The sequence below is a fragment of the Ambystoma mexicanum genome, chromosome 4p (genome assembly GCF_040938575.1).
Source record: "Ambystoma mexicanum isolate Mex_15411 chromosome 4p, UKY_AmexF1_1, whole genome shotgun sequence".
Taxonomy (NCBI): Eukaryota; Metazoa; Chordata; class Amphibia; order Caudata; family Ambystomatidae; genus Ambystoma; species Ambystoma mexicanum.
Window position 1 is genome coordinate 968,749,982 of NC_090927.1, and position 21,526 is coordinate 968,771,507.

Sequence of the window (21,526 nt, forward strand, 5' to 3'; positions counted from 1 at the left end):
CATCTGTACCCTACAGGTGCGTCTGCTGCCTGCTGTTACATATTTAATAAATCCTTGTTAAATCTTACTCCTGGTGTCATGCCTCACTCAACACACTCTGTCAAAGCTACAATGTGAAAAACCAATCACACATGTATATCCACATAGCCCATTCTCAGTTTATATATTGCCACATAGGGCCACATGATTTGCAATGTCCTTGCAAAGAGCCATCTTGTAGAGGATGTAACCGTCATTTAACTTCCTCCGATTCCCAATGTTAACCACAATCAGTAATTCCAAAGCTCACATTTCCAAACTATAAACATGATGTATAAACACTCTAAATGATAAACATACATAATTCATCACACTATATATATATGAAAAGCTTTAGTAAAAATGTAGATATTAAACCTATCAAAATATTAAAGTGCTAGTAAATATCAAATTGAGAATCAATATGCATCTAAGAGCAATGCCATATAACATATTGGTAGGACAACATGGACAACATATATATATATATAATTCCGAATGTGATACATAATTGCTTAGAATAATATATATAATAATACTTTAATAAAACATCTACAAGAGGCACCTTATGTATCCAACCTGGTTCGTGGTAATGGTCTTCAGTAATATGGTTCAAAAGTAGTAAAATTCATATATTGTATTAAAAGACTTTCAACAATTCTCAGGTCAATCCATAGTGTACTACTGAACAACCAGTACACATGTACAATATACATGCATTCCCAAAGACCATAACCCACTCAGGTAACATAAATAACATGTAATCTCATATCATAAAGTGCAAGTGCTAATAGACATAACGTGCAAGTGCAACTACAGATTCACAACTATCATAACAAGAGAGAAATCTGATACATAAAAAAACAAATGCATGAGAATTCTACAGAATATGTGATTCCTGTATGAGAAATACATATCTATTCAAATTCTACCTTTTTGATTTAATGGGATTGATATAATTCAATCAAGCAATATAAAGTGCATGTGCTAAAGTGTCAATGCATGATTTGCATATACAATATTAGAATGAAAAAGGTGGTACATTTAATAACCTAAATGGGAATACATGGACACTCTAAAATAAGTAATGATCACTAAATTCATTAAGCCAATGTATACTATGCTTACATAGTACCAACCATAATATAAGCTACTGCGCAACTGTTGTTAATAAAAGATCAATCATATTATTCTAAACCTATCATGGAAACAAAGCCAGAAAAACAACAAATATATCATTTTCAAAACTAATAATATGAGCGTGCTGGAAACAGATTCACCAAATAAAAACATATGAATTAATACCATAACCAGAAGTCAAGTTACACAGAAGCAAACATATATCAATATAGGAATTGTTAAAAAAAATCATCAAAATAAAAACAAATTCACATCATATCAGGGTATACATAGTGATGATTAAAAATAAACCAACTCTCAAGTTATTCTCATACAATAAACATGCAATTCCTCACCAGTATTATGTCCATTGGGGGGTTTAATCATAATTAATATGGTATCTTGCCTCTTTCTCTCTTAAATGTTTTTCTTTATTACCCCAACAAACTTTAATTGGGAGTCAGTAGCAGAATACACATGGTGTACATCCACAAAATGCTTTGCCAACAGGTAAGAGAAATCCTTATTTTTGATGGCTCTAATATGTTGCCAAATAAAACGGTTAACCTTGTGTATTGTGCTATCCATATACCACTTGTTACATCCACAGGATAGTACATATACAGCACATTTGCTCTCACCTTTCAATCGCAATCTTTTTTTCACCTGAGAGCAAGTTCGTGGGTTGTTTCATAGTGGTTTAATATTGACATGGTTTGCATTTACAACATTTGACAAATCCAATGTGTTTGTCTATTAGCTATCCTGTACTTCCAAGGCCGGCTTTCCTTTAAAAAAAAGTTGATGCTATAAGTGTTCGTAAGGAGTACAATCTCCTAAAAGTCAGAGATGCACGATCGTCAATTAGACATTTTAAATCTTTATCTCGTACCAGAAGATGCCAATGTGTAGTAAGGATTTTTCTGATACTGTTGAAAGTAGTGATACATTTTATGGTACCAGATTACTTGACTTCCTTCTGAGGATTTCTTGTGACTAAAAGATCACTTCTTTTCTATTTGCATTCTTTGCTAAATGCAACATTTATAAAATCTTTAGACTATTTGTTTTCTTGGAATCTTCTTGCTATAGCTTGAGAGTGCTGTAAAAATTATATTTTTTCTGCGAAATTACATCTAGTCATGTGAAACTCCTCAAAAAGGTATGCTCAATTTCAAATGTTTAGAGTGAGAGCTTCCGGCATGCAACACCGAGTTGGTACTAGTTGGTTTCCTAAAAGGTTCAACTAGTACACCATTATCACCAATGCTAAGTTTAACATTTAGATAAACAATTTCCTTGTAACTATGCTGTTCGGTGAAATAGGACTTTGACCAAGCGCCATGCAAGCTGGCCAATGTACAATTAATTATATAAGCTTTATGTTCAAAAGTTTGATCGCCAGCCGATGGAGCAGGGATATGTTGTCCTGGTCTTCTGATAGGCAGTTATTAAGCTGAAGCAGGAGTCTCAGAACGTAGTGAGACTGGATGCTCACCTTGAACTCCTGACAATGTCTGTGCCACAGGAACAGAGATATGCATAGAAAGTCAGACTATGAGACGACACAGGGGTCTTATGTCGCAGTTGCGGAAGGTATTGCATTTAACAGTGTCTACTGTGACGTCATCCTCTTAAAAGTAAGTTATTGTCAATGTAAGCTGCATAACAAATCAAGCCATTATAAATACATCAAGCAATCCATGCACTAGTGCAGCAGCCAAACCCATGGATTTCACAGGCCATGCCTGAAAAGCAGCGCAGTCGAGGATGGATACCATGAACCCGCTTACCTGCAGAGTGAGTTCGGACACTTCCGGGACTGAATGACGATAGAGAAGGGGACTTCCTTCTCACACCTTCAGGAATAAACAGAAAGAGGAAATGTGCGTTCGTGATCTTGAGAGCAAGCGTTAATCATATACATTTACAAGTATTTTGAATCTTTTCGGTATAGCCATGCACTGCATTGTGATGGCTTTTTCTGAAAGTGTAACTTGAAATCTAAGCATAACAGGCCTCATATTTAGGTATGATATGATATAGCGTTTATAACACGCCTATAAACAAGTGTTTCAAGGCGCGAGGTAAGGATGTTTACTCAAAACATTACTTTTTTAAAATATCTTTATTTATAATTTGACATCCCCATAGAGCGACATCGATATGATATGATAGGTTATTTATAACGCGCTTAATACCCATAGGTTTCTAAGCGCGGATCCGGGGGTCAAACCTGTGTTGCTCTGTGTCACCTTGCTTCCAAGGCAAGCACGTTGCCGCTGAGATATCCCACACAGAGTTGTCATCAGCGTTTTTATAGTTATGATTATTTATTATACAATAAGCATTACACTTATTTATGATTATTTATTATACACAATTAACAGACTCACCCAGGTAAGGCAAGCGGCACATTGAATGCATAGAGCTCAGGCGGCAGACACAACATGGAATCATACCAGTGCAGAAACACATACATGCATAAAATCAACCCATCCACCATTACGCATCCTCTTTATTATCTTTGTATGTCAACATCTCTAATAGTGGTCTGTTAAACACTGATGTAACAAGGTTCCACATCCAAGAATGGGCCTTGCACTGCAATCCGATGCTGATCCCCTCCCCCCTTGCGCTTCAAAGTGGTATATTGCTTTTTAGCGCGCTATGAAACTCTAAATAAGTGTATATTTCCTCGGCTCATTGGACTATCTGGTGGGAGACAATTTATCAAACAGAACTCAAGCTGGTTTAAGCAGTGCCCAGGGACATGATGAGCGCGCCGCGTACTAAAGCCCATCGACGGACGGAAATAAACCTCGGGACTGACAACATGGCCACGCCGCCTGAAACCAGAGAAGACCAATTAGGTGGCTCGGGAGGAAACCGGTTCCCAAGCAATAGCAAGAAAAGTCTTCAAATACAAATCCAGGGCTGTGCTCTGCAGGAGCGAAGGTAGGGTTATTATTGTTGGTGTTTTGGGCAGGGGTGTTGTGTTGTGACGTGACCGGTGCATGGAGCATCGTCACAGCGTGTGGGAACATGATGATGACAAGTGCACCATCGCAGCGAGATAATAAAAGCTGTCTGATCGCTTATGGTGGGGCCCCATCGATGAACACTGCCCCTTGAAATGACCTTGCCTGCCTAATCTCTTTATGTCTTTTGTAACACTAGCAGCCTGGTATTGTAACTGATTCTCTCAACCCTCGACCCCCATGTAACCATGGTCGACCTGCACTAAACTGTCTGTAACTTTTGCATACGTTTTGGCGCCCAGTTACCTGAGAGTTCGGTGCGCGGTACAAATAAAGAAACAAAACTAACTAAGCTAAACTTGAGCGTGTCCTTTATGTGCTGCCCATTATCAGCAGTGCTGCAGCGCGGTGACCTGATCTTCTCGGCTCCATACTCTTATATTATGCTATGTGTGATAGGTGATAGCGGCATAATTCCTTCTATAAAGGCAATATACATAGGTCCTGACTTAAGAAAGCATTTCCCAATGGCGGAATCCCATTGGAAAATACTTTGTGAATCAGGCCCATGGTTCTGGCAGCGGGTGATTAATGATGAATAACAGCACATTCAATCGTGTATATTTGTGAGGGTGAATAAATGTAACCCTTCTGCTATTGTTCTGCTCTACCAATGCTCTACCAATGCCTACAATGCTCTACATCACCCCAACTACTGAAGTACTGGATCTGTGATACACCCAGGGTTCGACTGGGGCATGAAATTGGCTCAGGCACATGTGAAAAAGTGGCCCAATGTCACACATGTCATTTTTTCCTTTTTTTACAGACTATTTAAGTAGTACCCAAAGGGCGGGGATGGGGCGTTGTGGCGGAAGATCTATATGTTACCAGTAGTCTGCCTTAGGCCCATTCTGTACACTCACCTCTGCATGTTGCACACATTGCACATTGCAGCCGCCGGGGCCTGGCAGACTTCCCACTGCCCCTGCAACACAACGTCACACTGCTGGGCGCGTACTTCCCTTTTCTATGTCATTACATTATTTGGTTTATCAGCTGTTATGCTCTTTTCCATAGAAGTGGCCTGCTAGCTGTCCCGACGTATTGCGAAAGGGTTCAAGGAAACCGCAAAGCCTACTGCAAGAATATGTTACCGCTATGCAAACCTGCCTAGGTACCGCCCAGGTGGAAACGGGCCAATGTGCTTTTATATTATATTATATTTATATTAGGTTGAGGTTACCTAGACCAAGAACCCTCAATAAAGAACAGAATGAGTTTAACCAGTGAACTGCGCCAAAGTTACAGACAATACATCAAACAGTGGTGTATTTTTAATTCCATTCAACAGCCTGACACGTGTTTCGAGCAAAGCTCTTCCTCTGAGGCTGTACAGCAATTGTCAATCGATTAAAAGTAATTTGCATGTACAATTTGATTAATACATACATAACATAACGATTGGACAAAAACAAGTGGGGTGAAGGGGGTGATTACCAAAATCATAGTGTGAATTGCATGACACCATTATTTGAATCAATTGCAAATTAGCATAACATTATATGCTGGCTCCTCCAGCCCGGAAAACCTAGAAAAAAAAAACGCAGCTAGTGCTTATTTTTTTTAAAAATAAATAAATAGCACTTACCGAGATTCAGCTGCAGCTTTCCTGCTCTGGTCTCCGGTCCCCGTCCTCCGCCTACAGCACTAATGAAGGGAAAGCCACCCAGCGGTAGCTTTTGTTTACTACAGCTGGCTGGCTTTTCCTTCATTAGTGCCGCAAAAGCAAAAGCCAGCACAGGAGGGCCTCCATTTCACAAAATGATAGTCCCTATCATCTCTGGAGAATTTTCTGCATTTTCTCATTTTAACCTCATCCTGATGCAAATTGTACAATATATTGAGGAGGCATCAGGATAAGGTTAAAATGAGAAAATGCAGAAAATTCTCAAGAGATGATAGGGACTATCGAGATAATCGGGTCTACACCTAGCAGCCCAAATTTGATGATGTGTCTAGATCACGTAATAGTAGCGTAGCTTCATCTCCTGCTAGCTCTGATATTGAAAGCGATTCAGATAGGCCTAGGAATAAAGCTGTGGCAGGTGTTGCACCAATTGAGGATGAGACTCAGAACGAAGAGGACATGGATTCTGTTGAATTGCCTGAACCACCTACTCCGGCACCTTTTTTAGAACAGATGAGAAGATTCAAAAAGGGCAACAGACAAGAGGCTATCAGAAAACAGGTCAGGTTTCGCCTACCACCCGCTGCCAATACCGCAATGCAAGGTCCAAACCAAGGGGCTCAAGGGGTGGCCAACACATGCGGCGTCTACGCCGCCCCACTCGGTCAAAGGCTAACCAGAGCCTCATACCAGAAATCCCTTCAGAATCAGAACGATCCAAACCAGTTCAGATAGATCTAATTCATAATCTAAGTCAATATCAGCTCTCTCCGGAAGAACACTCACTACTCAATAAAGGTCTTTCATTTGCTCCATCCTGCAAGAATGATTATGTTCAGATACAGATTGATTCATTTAAGTTTATTAGAAAACTTAAATTAAAAAAAAGATTTTGCTACACAAGTGAAACAGTAGTCACCTAAGATGCCTGTTGCTGAATTATTAGAACTTTCTTTACAAACAATGATGAGCACACATATACTTATGTCTATAGATGATGCGACTTCTGACAGTGAGACTAACCTTTTGGACACTATGAAAGAATTGGATATACAGCATCATAATTTGAAAATTAAAGAATTTGCAAATAAATCGAAAATGTGCTCCTATTTTTTCGGATGACAATGTTATAGACACTTTTCACCGGGTTGTGACCAATGACATCCATTTACTTTGTGACCGTTGCTTCTCTCGTTCTTATCAAATACATTCTAACTTAACGCCAGCACAGCGACAAGCCCTTCACAAGCTAGCATCTAATGACTCGCTTGTGATTAAGGAGGCTGATAAGGGAGGTAACGTAATTTTGGATAAAGTTGACTACATTTCAATGGCACTGGCTCATTTGAATTCTCCTGGCTGTTATGCCATTTTGAAAAATAATCCTATCACACATATACGCAATATAGTTAATTCCCTAATTGACAAATGGTATAAACTAGGCATTATCACTGATGTGGAAAAATCCTTTTTGATCTCTGACAGACCCACCATGCCAACCGCACATGTTTTGCCCAAGATTCATAAGCAGTTTACCAAGATACCGGAAGGCAGACCTATCATTAGTGGTCAGGGTGGGATTATGGAACCAATCTCAATTTATGTGAATGAATGCATTTCACCACTGGTATACCCTACACCAACATACATACGTGACACTATGCACATTCTTGACATTCTTGTGCAATTGCCACCTATCTCTGATGTACTATTGGTTACACTTGTTTCAAGTCTCTATACACCTCTATTGACCACCAGAAAGCAATTGACAGTATTACTTACATTTTCTGACACAAATCAGCATCATATCACCTGCATATTGAAATGATCAAAGAATTTCTTTTTTGTGCTTTGCAAAACAATGTTTTTCTATTTAATGACACATATTATCAACGATTGATTGGGATTGCAATGGGGGCAAGTTTTGCTCCTCCTGTGGCCAATATATTCATGCATCAATTTGAACAACAATATGTGTTCCAGAATAAGGACTTTTCCCAATTCGTATATCTTTGGAAAAGATACATTGACGATATTATTATGCTCTGGACTGGCAATGAAGTAGACTTAAGCCATTTTGTTAACTTTCTGAATGCAAACAATTGGGGTTTACAATTCATACATCATTGTTCCACCGTTTCTATTGATTTTCTTGATTTGAACATTTCTGTGTCCCCTACAGGTTTTATAACCAAAACCTTTCGCAAACCTACTTCGGTTAATGCGGTCTTACACTCATCTAGTTCTCACAAACGATCTGTTATCAATAATATTCCAAAAGGCGAATATATTCGGGCGAAAAGGAATTGCTCACTTGATGCTGATTTTGGTGCAGAAAAAGTGTTCATACATTATCAATTTGAACAACGAGGGTATCAACCCACATTGTTGACCAAAGTTGAACGGGAAGTGTCTAGTATGAAGAGAGCAGATCTACTTAAACCCAAAACTAGACAAATTCCTGCTAGCGAGCCACATAATAAAATTAGACTGATAACACGGTACAATAGCGATAGTAATAGTGTGTATGCTATCCTCAAACGCCACTGGCATTTACTACACCTTGATAATGATTTAACCAAATTACTTGAACCAAATCCATCAATAACATTCTGCAGAGCGCCTACTCTTAATAATTTGCTCTGCCCGTCCTTTATGTCACAAGCACCCACTGCTAAGACATGGCTAGCCCAAAGGCGGTTAAACGACTTTCACAAATGTGGTAGCTGCAATATGTGTCCATATACATTTGAGTCTGAATTGCTAGATTTTGTCACTACGGGAAAACATGTAATCAATTAATTTATTAATTGCAATACTATGTTTGTAGTGTACTGTATTATATGTGTTTGTGGTTCATTTTACATAGGGAGTACTATTAGGCCACTTAAAATCCGGATTCGGGAACACTTGGCCTCTTTGAATAAACAGGATTTGAAATACCCATTAGCGGTGCACTGGCAGACCTCACATCAATTGGATGATATTAAGGATTTACGGTTTATTGGCCTAGCTCAGATATGTCCTTCTAAGAGAGGAGGCAACATGGAACTTAGGCTTAGGCAATTGGAAGCAAGACTCATCTGCAAACATAGATTGGTTACTCGAGGACTTAACTCGGACCATGAATTTCATGCATTCCTATGACCTAACCTGCAATTCAGCTATCATTGTTGTTTAAATTGGCATTACGTTAGCAATATACACTAATCATATTAATTTCGGCTAATATGTGTTCCGTCTGTATTTTCACTAATGCATTTATATGTTAGTGTACATTTGCCTCAAGGGATTTTATATATCTGTATCAATCTAATAGGTCTAATGTTTTAGTACGTAGGATGTACAAATCATAATGATTGTAATTATTTGCTTTTGGTTGGAAGTGCCGTTGGCACTGCGGATGGCTGTACACTATTCCTGTGTGTCAATTGGGAGGTATATTCCCCGTGATTGTTGTTCTGTGACTAACGGAGTAAGTATGTACGGCAGGTTATACAACCATGGTGTATTGCATTGACATCGCGCCAATGCAATTTCTAACATAATATATTTTGCAACAAATTTTTGCTGACATTTGTTCTAGGTGATCCTCTTGTTCAGTAACTCTTGAGTACTTTGATGCTATACGTGGGCTAATTAGCAAGTGGCTATTGTGTTTGTTTCGGCAGTCAGGGTACATACCTCACCCAATATGGCCACCGCCTTTGACTGTCTACACCGTTGCTTCCGCGATTCAGTTTTCTTTAACTAACACGAGATGGTGCTCGCGCGCGTTCTCCCTTGGATTAGTTTGATGCCGGAAGGCTGGTAAGTATGACGCGTGTGACTTTGACACGGTCCCTGCCCTTTAACTATGTGTGATCTTCCATAATTGATACTTGCCTAACTCCGGGTTTTGTTTCTTTTTTTCTTTTACCAATTGGTCAACTACTATTGCTATGGGGACTATCTGCGCTCCACGGATTTGCTTTTTTGTGTTTCCAATTACTTCCACCCACGGCGGCATCTTTTTTGGACTAATACAGTCACTCATAATTATCCATTTGCAATTGCAATCATTATAAGGTAATCTATTTTATATATACATTTTATCTCTTTATTACTGATAATTGATTTTGGTTGGACCAATTGTATTAATATATAAGACACACATTATTTTGTCTTTGATTTAGCTCTGGAGTTTTCCTTAGATTTATCCATACTATTGGTAAGTGTTGTACATTGGTATGTTTTGCCTATTGATATATATTTCTGACTTTTTCAACAAATCGTGATTAGGGTATGAATTTCTTTATTGCACAGATTATTCCCTTTGGACAAGGTTTCCTGGGTAAATATGTTTTTTTCTGCAATTCTAATTTCAACAGAGACTAATTAGCCATTTAGCTTATCCATGGTTGTCTAGTCACCGCACAATACTTATTCTCCTTATTGTTCTTGTTCGTTTTCTTCCTGAATCCGGAATCTAATTGATGTCACTCTGAAACGGTAACTGACTATATGCAACTTTTTCTTTTTCTTTTATGATAATTTAATTATAATGTTATGCTAATTTGCAATTGATTCAAATAATGGTGTCATGCAATTCACACTATGATTTTGGTAATCACCCCCTGCGCCCCCCCTTGTTTTTGTCCAATCGTTATGTTATGTATGTATTGATCAAATTGTACATGCAAATTACTTTTAATCGATTGACAATTGCTGTACAGCCTCAGAGGAAGAGCTTTGCTCGAAACACGTGTCAGGCTGTTGAATGGAATTAAAAATACACCAAAACTGTTTGATGTATTGTCTGAAACTTTGGCGCAGTTCACTGGTTAAACTCATTCTGTTCTTTATTGAGGGTTCTTGGTCTAGGTACCCTCAACCTAACAGTTGAACGCTGCCGCTTTTACAATCATAGTAATTGGCATTAGCGCTGTGGTCATAGTGGCCTTCCTGGACCCCCCCTGTTCTTCTGCTTTTATATGAGTGATATGCCGGTATAAGATGAGCTGCCTGCACGAATAGTCAGAGCTACTTCTGACAACTCTGTACAACTTGTTGTGAACAATCTCTCCAAATCTCAGCTGCCATTTGTGAACCTGTTTATCCTGTGCCTAATAAGACCTGGCGTGCCATGTACTATTGTTCTAGTGCTCCTTATGCAAGACCCTCATTCTTCACCACCACATCAGAGGGTTGTGGTCAAATGTGTTGCAAATGTTGCACTTTAAAGCATATATGTTCAGTAATACTGGGCAAAACTACTAGCTGCAGAGTGAAGTAACTCTTCAAACTGGCCCACGCTGGCATGTTGAGGCTGCACTTCGGCATTGCCCTATTGCCCTATTGGCCAATCCGAGTTTGAACCTAACCTGACATTAAACAAGAACACTTAAATCCTGCTGTTATGGAACACCTTAATCCTGTCCTACAACACTGTTGTTCCTGCAATAAAGCTATCAACCCAGCTCCTGATCGAAGAACTCAAATCCTGTTATGCAACATCTCTGCTGTGTGTAATGCTGTTAAACCCACTGCTCTGTTGATGCATCTCAAATGGACTTTCCAGTGTAATGCTGAAAGTGTATGGCAGTGCCTCTGTTCACTTGCAGGTCGTGGAGGATGAACCCTAAAGAATTTTGAGGAAACGTAGGCAAAAATTATGTGTTTTTAGGTATGTAGGGTCAGTAATATTGTTAAGAATTTTGTAGGACTTAAATACCATTTTACGGGTGGTTTGGGGGTTATTCCACTTCATCCTGCTAGTCCAATGAATGTTGACAAAGTAGTAACAATTTTAGTAACAATCTTGAGCACAAGGCTGATATTGGTCAAAACATGTTAGGATTTAAAGACCACCTTAAAGGGGGAGGTGTGGGTTTATTTTTAGAGGAACATTTAGTAAACTTGGTGGAGAACGGCACTTCTCCGGGACAGTGACATATGTCAAAACTTGGCAGAATTAAAAGTCCCCTTTTGGAGGTTCTGCCACAAGGAGATTTGGGACGTTTAGTGAAAAATAGTGCTTTTTTATGCACAGGAAGTCGTTAACATTGATTGACAATTGGTATGATTTAACCACCATAGATGATTTGGGATTTCACTTCCAATGGAAATGTGATGGCAGTTTTAAGCACAAGAGACTCAGAGGCCATTTTGCAATTGTTTTTGGGGCTCTACCCCAAGGCATTTTCAGAATATTTCCTGGTAAATGATCTATACAACTTGGATCAATTATTGTTAGTTGCTCTAAGCATGGCTACCTACTTTTAAAAGGATCCTCATTGCCGCTCCATACCGATGGGACTCTAGGAATGGCACTGGACATGCATGTCACTCACTGGCCCATTATGCACATGCCAGCTGTTTAAATGATCAGACGATGGATTATTTTTAATCAGGACGCTTGTATGACCCCGTGCAGGACTACAGTTACAATTTTGAAGTTAGAGAATTTGACTCAGTTCAAATTCCCAATTTGGGTGTTTCTTAGGGTAGCTAAATTAATGTATTTAAACCCTAAAACAGACATTTTTTTGTAATCCATACATGTTAGCACCTATTTATTTTGAACCTTAAATTCCTCTGCAGATCAGGCAATGATATAAGAGTGTCTTCCTGTTGAACTGCTCTGCTGCTAACACTGATTTGAATATGTCGTGAAGCTGTGTGGGTGGAAGCGCGTGAAGGCACCAATGTGTCTGTTTTCTATTTTAATTTGTGGAGTATTTGCACTTTCTATTATTATTTGTTTGGAAGCATTTGCTGTTGCAGGCAGTAGAAGTGGCTGTACGATGCTCATCTACAGTGTGAAGTTTAAAGAGTGCTAAAGGCGTGAAACTGCTTTTTCCAATAGGAAAGTATTGCATGTTATTTCAATTAAACTTAATTTAAAGTGTATTGCTAAGTGCATGATCCGGTCATATTTCGAGGTGCTTGCTACATGTCATTAAAAGTGAACCTTCTGCAAAGTATTTGGACTGTACATGTTCTGGTGTTAAAGAGCCTAAACCAAGTAGTGTTTTCGTTGCGCGTGAAAAGGGAATTGCTAGGAAAGAAAAGCATTTGGGTCACGGAAAAAGTGGCGTATCGTGTGGTGTGTAAATATTAATTTTCCTGATTAGTTAATACATATATATTCTTTCTATACGCCAGCCTGGTTTTTGGCTTACCTATTGCTAAAGGGTGAGGGATTTACATGGTTCTATATGAATCACAGACAGGAATAGATTGAACATAAAAGGAATATTGGTGTTGCGCTTTTGATTGGGGGAGGGAAAGAATTTCCTCCATTGATTGTTGCCGCATAAATATCTCCAACAAAGGGTTGATGATAGTGAGCTGATGGATGGTTGATGCTACAAGCCACTTTTTGTGGCCTACTGGGGCCAGCGTTAACTGATGCTTTTAGCCGCAAAGCCAACTGAGCACACCACCTGGCCAATGCAGCCTGGCTGTACAGGTGAATGGTTGATGTTACTGATTACAGCTGTAGAGGCGTTGTTTCCACTGAGGCTGCTGCAGCAGCCTAGTCTGCATCCTTCGGGTCTCCCCAGCACTGCCTCATCAGCTTCTGCACACAGACCCACGCACTGCACACCCACACAGTCTAGGCAGTAGGTGGAAGGTGATTAGTGCCGATTTCAGCAACAGTAGCATGGTCATCATGGTGCCCACCTAATCTTTAGGCTTGCAGCAGCCTCTGCCTCACACACTCCGCAAACAATGAAAAACCACACAGCCGCAAACAATGCGACGGGGCATGGGAAGGTGGGAAGATATACTCCCAGCCCCTCCCAACCCACTTCTGGCAGCTCACTCCCCATGTCAGGGTACCAGGGCAGGCTAATCGGGTAATCTTCCGATGCTGCCCTGAGATTTTGATCTCAGCCCTACTGGGCCTCCTCCTTCTCATCCTGTAGGTGGTGCCCTGCAGGGGCAGCAGTGGCGGTCATGCCCTATTTTAACGTTCCTACAGGCACATTTGTGGAGTAAGATGTTATGTCACAGTTGCACAGTTTGTTTTATGCCTTGATCTCAGGTTCCGCTAGGAACAGATGATACAGCAGCACTGTGGTATCAGCCCGCAGTGAGGATATTTACCTATGCTAGGCACTGCTGACCTGAGAGTAGCATTTTAGGATGCTTACATTTACATTCCTCCTTAAAAACCGCTAGGCTATCACATTCGAGTAATCGTCATGAGCATCCCTTCCATGACGCTTATGCGTGTGCACGTAGTGCAAACAAACGCAAATGGCCCCACAACATACACATGGCAGCAGGAATTAACAATGGATGTCTATGGAATCGGTCACCTTTTAGCATGTGGAGAAAGCTAGCGGATGAAACCAACGCATTCACACGAGCACAAGAATGATATGCTGGCATGAATGTATTCGAGACAGCATCAACAGCACCGGCTGGCTTGAATGTGTATATTTTGGGCAAGCGCAGCGGGTTGCGGGAGGCGGTAACGTGGTTCCCTTCCGTACTCCTGATCGTCCTGCGTTAAACTGCAAAATCTCTGAGATGAGCCTTGTACACGTGGTTGTTACACTTCATGTTACACTCTGTAGGACTGGACACTTTCCCCCATAGTATTTACTGGAACTGTATGCACATTGTGAATTTTCCTATTCGTTTTGCTTGCATCTCTGTGGGCATCATTTTTGTGATAGAGTGTAATGTAAATAGGAGGTGCAAAAGCCATGCATAGGGCTTTTACTCCTTCCATTCACGCCAAGCCCCATTTTCAATCATTTGAATGGTGGAGAACAGGGACGGAACTTCACTTGCATTTCCACTGCTCCCTTCCTCTCTCCCATACAAATACTCCCAGCATTTGCACCAGCATAGATTTTCATGCCAGCGCAAATGCTGCGGATCCCTTGGGGCCTATGGAAGCTTTATATGCCAGAAAAAAGGAGGCAGACCCCATATGGATCAATGTTAAATGCTGCCTGCGATGCGTAGGTGGCAGGCTGCATTTACTCAATTTGCACGGCAGAGTTCATGCTTGTATGCTGCCTTTTACCCTGCACCTTTGCACTCCGCTGTGCAAATGATCAAAATGCGGTGGTGGCAGGGACCCACATATGTGTATGTCTACACGTACCGAGTTCATGCTTGTATGCTGCCTTTTGCCCTGCTCCTTTGCACTCCGCTGAGCAAATTATCAAAATGCGGTGGAGGGGTCCCACCTATGTGCATGTCTGCACATACCGAGTTCATGCTTGTATGCTGCCTTTTACCCTGCACCTTTGCACTCCGCTGAACAAATTATCAAAATGCGGTGGCGGGGACCACCTATGTGCATGTCTACACGTACCGAGTACCCATCGCCAAATTACGGGACTCGTGAAAATCAGCTCCTATGTGTCTACAGTCTCACAAAGTGCTCTGAGGTGTCAAAAGGACAGCAGATGGGCGCTTTATGAAACACGTACCATGCATACGTAAATAAGTTGAAAACTATGCATACAATGCTCGCACTATCACTCTTCATGAAAGCCACAAAGTCCTGCTCATTCCTCTGATAGCCAGACGGGTCCACAGTAGTCAGGCGCCTAGGAACCGGACGGGTTAGGGCATGGGTGCACAACATACGGCCCGCGGGCCAGTTGCGGCCCGCCATGCCCTTTTGACCGGCCCGCGAGGCACAAAGACTTTCCTAATGGAGGGCGGCCCGCGGCCGCCCTCCATTAGGAAAGTCTTTGTTGTCTTCCGGGCCGGTGAAAACACTGGCCCTCATTGGCTCAGCACACACACGCATCACTACGCTCCTACGAGCCACGTAATGCTGTGTGCTGCACCAATGAAGGGCCAGCACTACGGCTGGCGTGGTCCATAAGGCTTGATGCCGGAAGGCATTTCAGCCTTGGACCACGCCAGTCGTAGTGCGATTCCAGCGTTCCAGCTTACCTGCCGCTTACCTGCCTGCCTTCCAGCACATCGCCGGTAAGTGGTCTGTTTGTGTTTGTGTGTCGGGTTTGTTTTGCTTTATGTTTGTGTGTGTATTTTGCGGGGGGGGAGGGAGTGTGTCGGATGTGTATGAATGTTTGTGTTTGAATGTATTTTGTGTGTATGTTGAGATGCGGGTGTGGGGGGGGTGTCGAATGTGTATGAATGTTTGTGTTTGAATGTATTTTGTGTGTAAATTGAGATGCGGGGGTGGGTTGTGTGTCAGATGTGTATGAATGTTTGTATTTGAATGTATTTTGTGTGTATGTTGAGATGCGGGGTGGGGGGGTGTGTCAGATGTGTATGAATGTTTGTGTTTGAATGTATTTGGTGTGTATGTTGAGATGTGGGGGGGGTGAATGTTTGTATTTGAATGTATTTTGTGTGTATGTTGAGATGTGGGGGGGTGACTGTTTGTATTTGAATGTATTTTGTGTGTATGTTGAGATGTGGGGGTGGGGGGTGTCGGATGTGTGTCGGATGTGTATGAATGTTTTGATTTGAATGTTTTTTGTGTGCTGAGTTGGAGGGTGGGGGTTCGGGTCTGTATGGGTGCTTGTTTGAGAGTTTGCTGATTTGGGGGGGTGGGGGGTTCAGGTCTGTATGGGTGCATGCTTGAGTGTGTGTGTGCTGAGTTGGGGGTGGGGGTTTGGAGTTGGGGGGGTGGGGGGTTCGGGTCTGTATGGGTGCATGTTTGTGTGTGTGCTGATTTGGGGGGTGGGGGGTTCGGGTCTGTATGGGTGCATGTTTGTGTGTGTGCTGATTTGGGGGGTGGGGGATTCGGGTCTGTATGGGTGCATGTTTGTGTGTGTGCTGAGTTGGGGGGTGGGGGGTTCGGGTCTGTATGGGTGCATGTTTGTGTGTGTGCTGAGTTGGGGGGTGGGGGTTCGGGTCTGTATGGGTGCATGTTTGTGTGTGTGCTGAGTTGGGGGGTGGGGTGTTCGGGTCTGTATGGGTGCATGTTTGTGTGCTGGGGTGGGGGGTTCGGGTCTGTATTGGTGCATGTTTGTGTGTGTGCTGATTTGGGGGGTGGGGGGTTCGGGTCTGTATGGGTGCATGTTTGTGTGTGTGCTGAGTTGGGGGGTTTGGTTGGGGGTGAGGGGGCCATGGGGCATAGTGTTTGGTAGAGGTGAGGGGGCCATGGGGCATAGTGTTCGGTTGGGGGTGAGGGACATGGGGCATAGTGTTTGGTTGGGGGTGAGGGACATGGGGCATAGTGTTTGGTTGGGGGTGAGGGACATGGGGCATAGTGTTTGGTTGGGGTTGAGGGACATGGGGCATAGTGTTTGGTTGGGGGTGAGGGGGCCATGGGGCATAGTGTTTGGTTGGGGGTGAGGGACATGGGGAATAGTGTTTGGTTGGGGGTGAGGGACATGGGGCATAGTGTTTGGTTGGGGGTGAGAGGGCCATGGGGCATAGTGTTTGGTTGGGGTGAGGGGGCCATGGGGCATAGTGTTTGGTTGGGGGTGAGGGACATGGGGCATAGTGTTTGGTTGGGGGTGAGGGGGCCATGGGGCATAGTGTTTGGTTGGTGGTGAGGGGGCCATGGGGCATAGTGTTTGGTTGGGGGTGAGGGACATGGGGCATAGTGTTTGGTTGGGGGTGAGGGACATGGGGCATAGAGTATCTAGGGTCAATAAAATATATATAAGTTAATTAAACAGGCGAGATACAATAACTAAATAGAAATAAATTATAACAATGGAAAATGTGTAGTACAAAATGTAAGTTTGAAATGCAAATAAAAATCGTTACCCCTCAAAAACATTCTTTTTCCATGTGTTTAGTACAAATTGGGGGTTTAAAAAGCCTCCTGCCACGCCCCGCCTACCGCCCCGCCCACATTTACTTTTCGGCCCACTATAGCCCTCATGTAAGGTACTTTCGGCCCTCTGTCAAAATCAGTTGTGCACCCCTGGGTTAGGGGAACGAATCCCATCCACGTTCCTGAGTGGGGGGCCTAGCAGAGGAAATATCCCCAACCCATTTTCCTGGGCGGCGGCTGCATAGGGGCTCATTGGATTTCATGTTCCCAAGTGCTGTATGAAAAACGCATGTAAATCGCCATCAACGACAGCAGGTCCTGCAGCCTTTGAAATGCAAAAGCTATCCCGTCTGCTGCTATGCGAGTAGGCAACTAATTAACAAAGGGGAAGGTGGAAGAAGGTGTGTGCGCGTGCCACGGGCGCCGGGGAGTGTCTTTGGAGTTATATGAAGAGTTGAAGAGTTAAAATGTATCTGCCCACCATTTAGCACTAAGTGTATTCAAATTAACAGGTGCTAATCCTCTGCAGGCAAGCAGATCCTGTTCATTTTCTGCATGGTGACAATGGTGTTACTAGCCCCAATGCAACATGGCGGCCTATAGAAGTGATGTGCGTTCTCTCTTCAGTAAAACAAATAATATTAGCAGAAAAGAAACATTTGTTTAAAATCACCAATGTAGCAACTAAGAGTATATAATTGTGTTTGTGTTATAATTGTGTTTGTAAAAATGCCCCCTTTGAAGGTCTAAATATTGATAATGTATACACGCGCTATGATGCAACTCCTGAGTGTATGCGCAATACATTCACCGGCCCCCAGTGATTCATTTGCACGCTGCACATGATGTCTCAGAGCCCTCTTTCTGCTTGCACTTCTATCCATCCTCTGTGAATGGGCGTGTCGTGCGATCTGCATGTGCAGTGATGTCTGCGGTGGGGGGCGCTGCCCTTAAAAGAGATGATGCATCACCTACCCCCGTCGATTTAATGCAGTTCTTATTGGTTGAACCGTACCGGTGCAGAGTACTTCCTCACAAGGCTGCCTGTAACGCTGGGTTGAAGGATTGCTTCTTCTTTCCGTTAGGTCATGGTTGTCCAACTCCATACCTTGAGGGCCAGAAACATGTCTGATACAATACGATAAATTTGCATACAATGATTCTAAATGTATTCAAATTGTTTCTCATGAATGTTAATGAGGGATATCCTGAAAACCTGTCGGGATTCCAGCCCTTGAGGACTGGAGTTGGACAAAACCTGCGTTAGGTGTTGACTTGTGCTGGGGGCTCTCTGCAGATAGTCGGTCGTGCCCTGATGGTGTGCTGGCCTGTTTGGGTTTTCCAGCATTTTAAGGTCCTTGATTTGCATTCTTTGTTTGACTCCTAAACTGATGCCTGTATCATAATTGACACATAATTTACACTGGGCAGTTTCTGAAAACGATTAAACATTAGCTGATTGTGCCGAACGGAAGTCCCAAGACATTCACGGCCTGTCTTGGTCTGACCATATTTCTCCTGATCTCGAACCCCTACACTGACTACATGCCAAACAGAGGCGTAAGCAGACAAAGGTTAATCTGTATTATGAAATTTGGGGAAGATTTCTGGATCTGACATACATACAGACCATGGTCTGTCTTCCTGACCATGGGCCTCATTACAACCCTGGCGTTAAGGGGTTAACGGCGCCGTAAAAGGCTGCAGCACCGTTAAACCCTTAAAATCAGATTCACACTTTAACGCCTGCTTTTTGCATGCGTTAAAGTCCAACCCGCTAAGGGACCTTGGTGCTAATTACGGCACCGTAATTTACGGTGCCGTAATTAGCGCCTTCCCCATTCCCATTGAGCCCTATGGGCCAAAAATGGGAATGGGGAAGGGGCCATGGTGAATGGGGATTTACTGCCCCGCCAACCTTGGAATGGGGCGGTAAATCCGCCATCCACCATGGCGGAATCCGGCATGGACCATGGTGCTAATAGCACCATGGTCCAACGCCAGGGTTGTAATGAGGCCCCATGTAATGAAATGCTTTAATAAAAATGTGAATATAAAAAAAAGATTTCTCTATTTCCTTTTGGCGAATTGCAGTTCGCCGAATTTCTTTGGATGACTTTAACACTTTTTGTTTACTGCAAAAAGTGTGTGTGTGGGGGGGCTTGCACGTCCCCTAACCCTCTGACCACCCCCTTCAAAAATACCTAACCGAAATCCCACATCTACACCGTTGCAGTAAAAAAGTTGGAAAATGAGGCAAAATGAATTCGGAAAAATGCAAAATGGCAAATGTGGGTAATACTGAGATTTCAAGATACCAGTACAATCAGTGTTAATGGAAGGGGCATCAGCTTTCTGCTTTACCTCTGGAATAAAAGATCTACCACCAGGGCAATACATATTTTGGTGCCTATTCGATTGTGCCCTGAATTCCATTGTTGGTAACATAAATACCACTGCCAAAGACAAATGTACATTTCTGGGGTAAAACACTAGCAGTAAATCAGTGTTAAAAGAGCAGAGCAACATTTTCAGTATTTAGTCCTTCTGTAACCGTGCAGGACAGGACAGAACATACACATTCATTTCACTTCGATACATATCGTTACACGCCACAATTAGCGTGAATTTTCACAAAGATTGACAAATGGTTAATCTGTTTGTCAGAGCTATGCATGGATTTAGTGGTACAAATTAATGTGAATCATTTTTTTTACAGATAAGCTATATTTTTATACGGCGTTGTAAAGTGTTAACTGGTTCCAACAGAATCAAATTCAATAAATGAACAAACTGTAATCAGAAGTTTGAGTATTAGTGCTCCACAAGTTCCCAACACTAATTTAGCAGTGTGTTCTGTCCTGTTCTGCACAATTTGGCATTGACCATTTTCTTTGTTTAAAAATGTCACAAGAGCCTGTAAGGTCAAGACTCAATCAGGCAACCCTACAGTCCTTCTGTAACTGACACTATTGTCAAGTGGGAGAATGGGAAAACAAGCTCCCCCCAATCTCATCACGACCATGGCCTAGAGGATCACGGCCTAGGCACCCCCCACGGGACGAGTTCGTCTATCTACCAGATGACAACATACCCTTGTTCAGGAATATAAGGGTTTGCCCACCAGCTTGTCCGGCTCAGGCCGACACCTGTGGCATGGATGAACTCGACTAAGATAACAGCTACAAGTATCCACATTGTTAGAGATGCCATAATGACCTAGCCAACTGTCAAGAACACACGTGCCACCATGCACACTGGTCACTCGCACACCAACCTACATGAAGAACATATCCAGTGCTATGACGTAGGTGACTGACACACCCACTGACGTGCATCGTTGTTATTTTTCATATAGGCCTTCTTTATAGTAATACAGAAACGCAAGACGCTTGAAGAACTCGTGTATACGCTTGCTGACGCTTCTCCCACCACTCGCCCTGTGACGACACCATCATGTATACCTAACATTGCTTGAGACGCCATGTCAACCCGCGATCTCCGTACAATGGAGTATGTATCGCCGCCCATGAACTAGGCCCGAGTAGGCCGCAAGCAAGAGCCCCACCATGAAAATCCGCATCAGAGCAAGAGTACAAGTGGTGATCATGCAAAACGAGCTCCAGCGAGAGCTCATAGCCAAGGCCACGATGTTGCAACTCGCATGCTACCAGCCCGGCGCCAAGGTTGAACCTGAAAAAAAAAAGCCAAGCCCACAGAAACAGAATACAAATCTAATGTGCAGAATTCTACTCCAGCTACGGTCTCTCCACACGTGACCAAGCCGATCTGACAAGGTGCCAGACCGACAAGACAGAAAGTCGCCTGGGTCCCACGTCTGGGACACAGGTTGCAACAGCGAAGCGGCAAGATGGACACCTACGGCGATGGGAACGGCCCGCCCACAAGTCTATGAGCAGACCTGTATGTTGTCTGTATAGACACATAGTTGCACATTGTTGCTAATGACAGGTACACCGCGAGCTGGGAACGACGATG

At 42.7% G+C, this 21,526-nt stretch overlaps 1 protein-coding gene across 1 annotated transcript in view; it reads right to left on the reverse strand.

The window, feature by feature from the left end:
- The window catches only part of LOC138453561 (coiled-coil domain-containing protein 162-like), a 377,757-nt gene that overhangs the window by 59,674 nt on the left and 296,557 nt on the right, over window positions 1–21,526 (reverse strand). Inside the window, exon 13 of the mRNA XM_069606542.1 lies at window positions 2,931–2,996. Within this exon, the coding sequence (XP_069462643.1) occupies window positions 2,931–2,996 (66 nt within the window). The remainder of the gene's footprint in view (window positions 1–2,930; window positions 2,997–21,526) is intronic.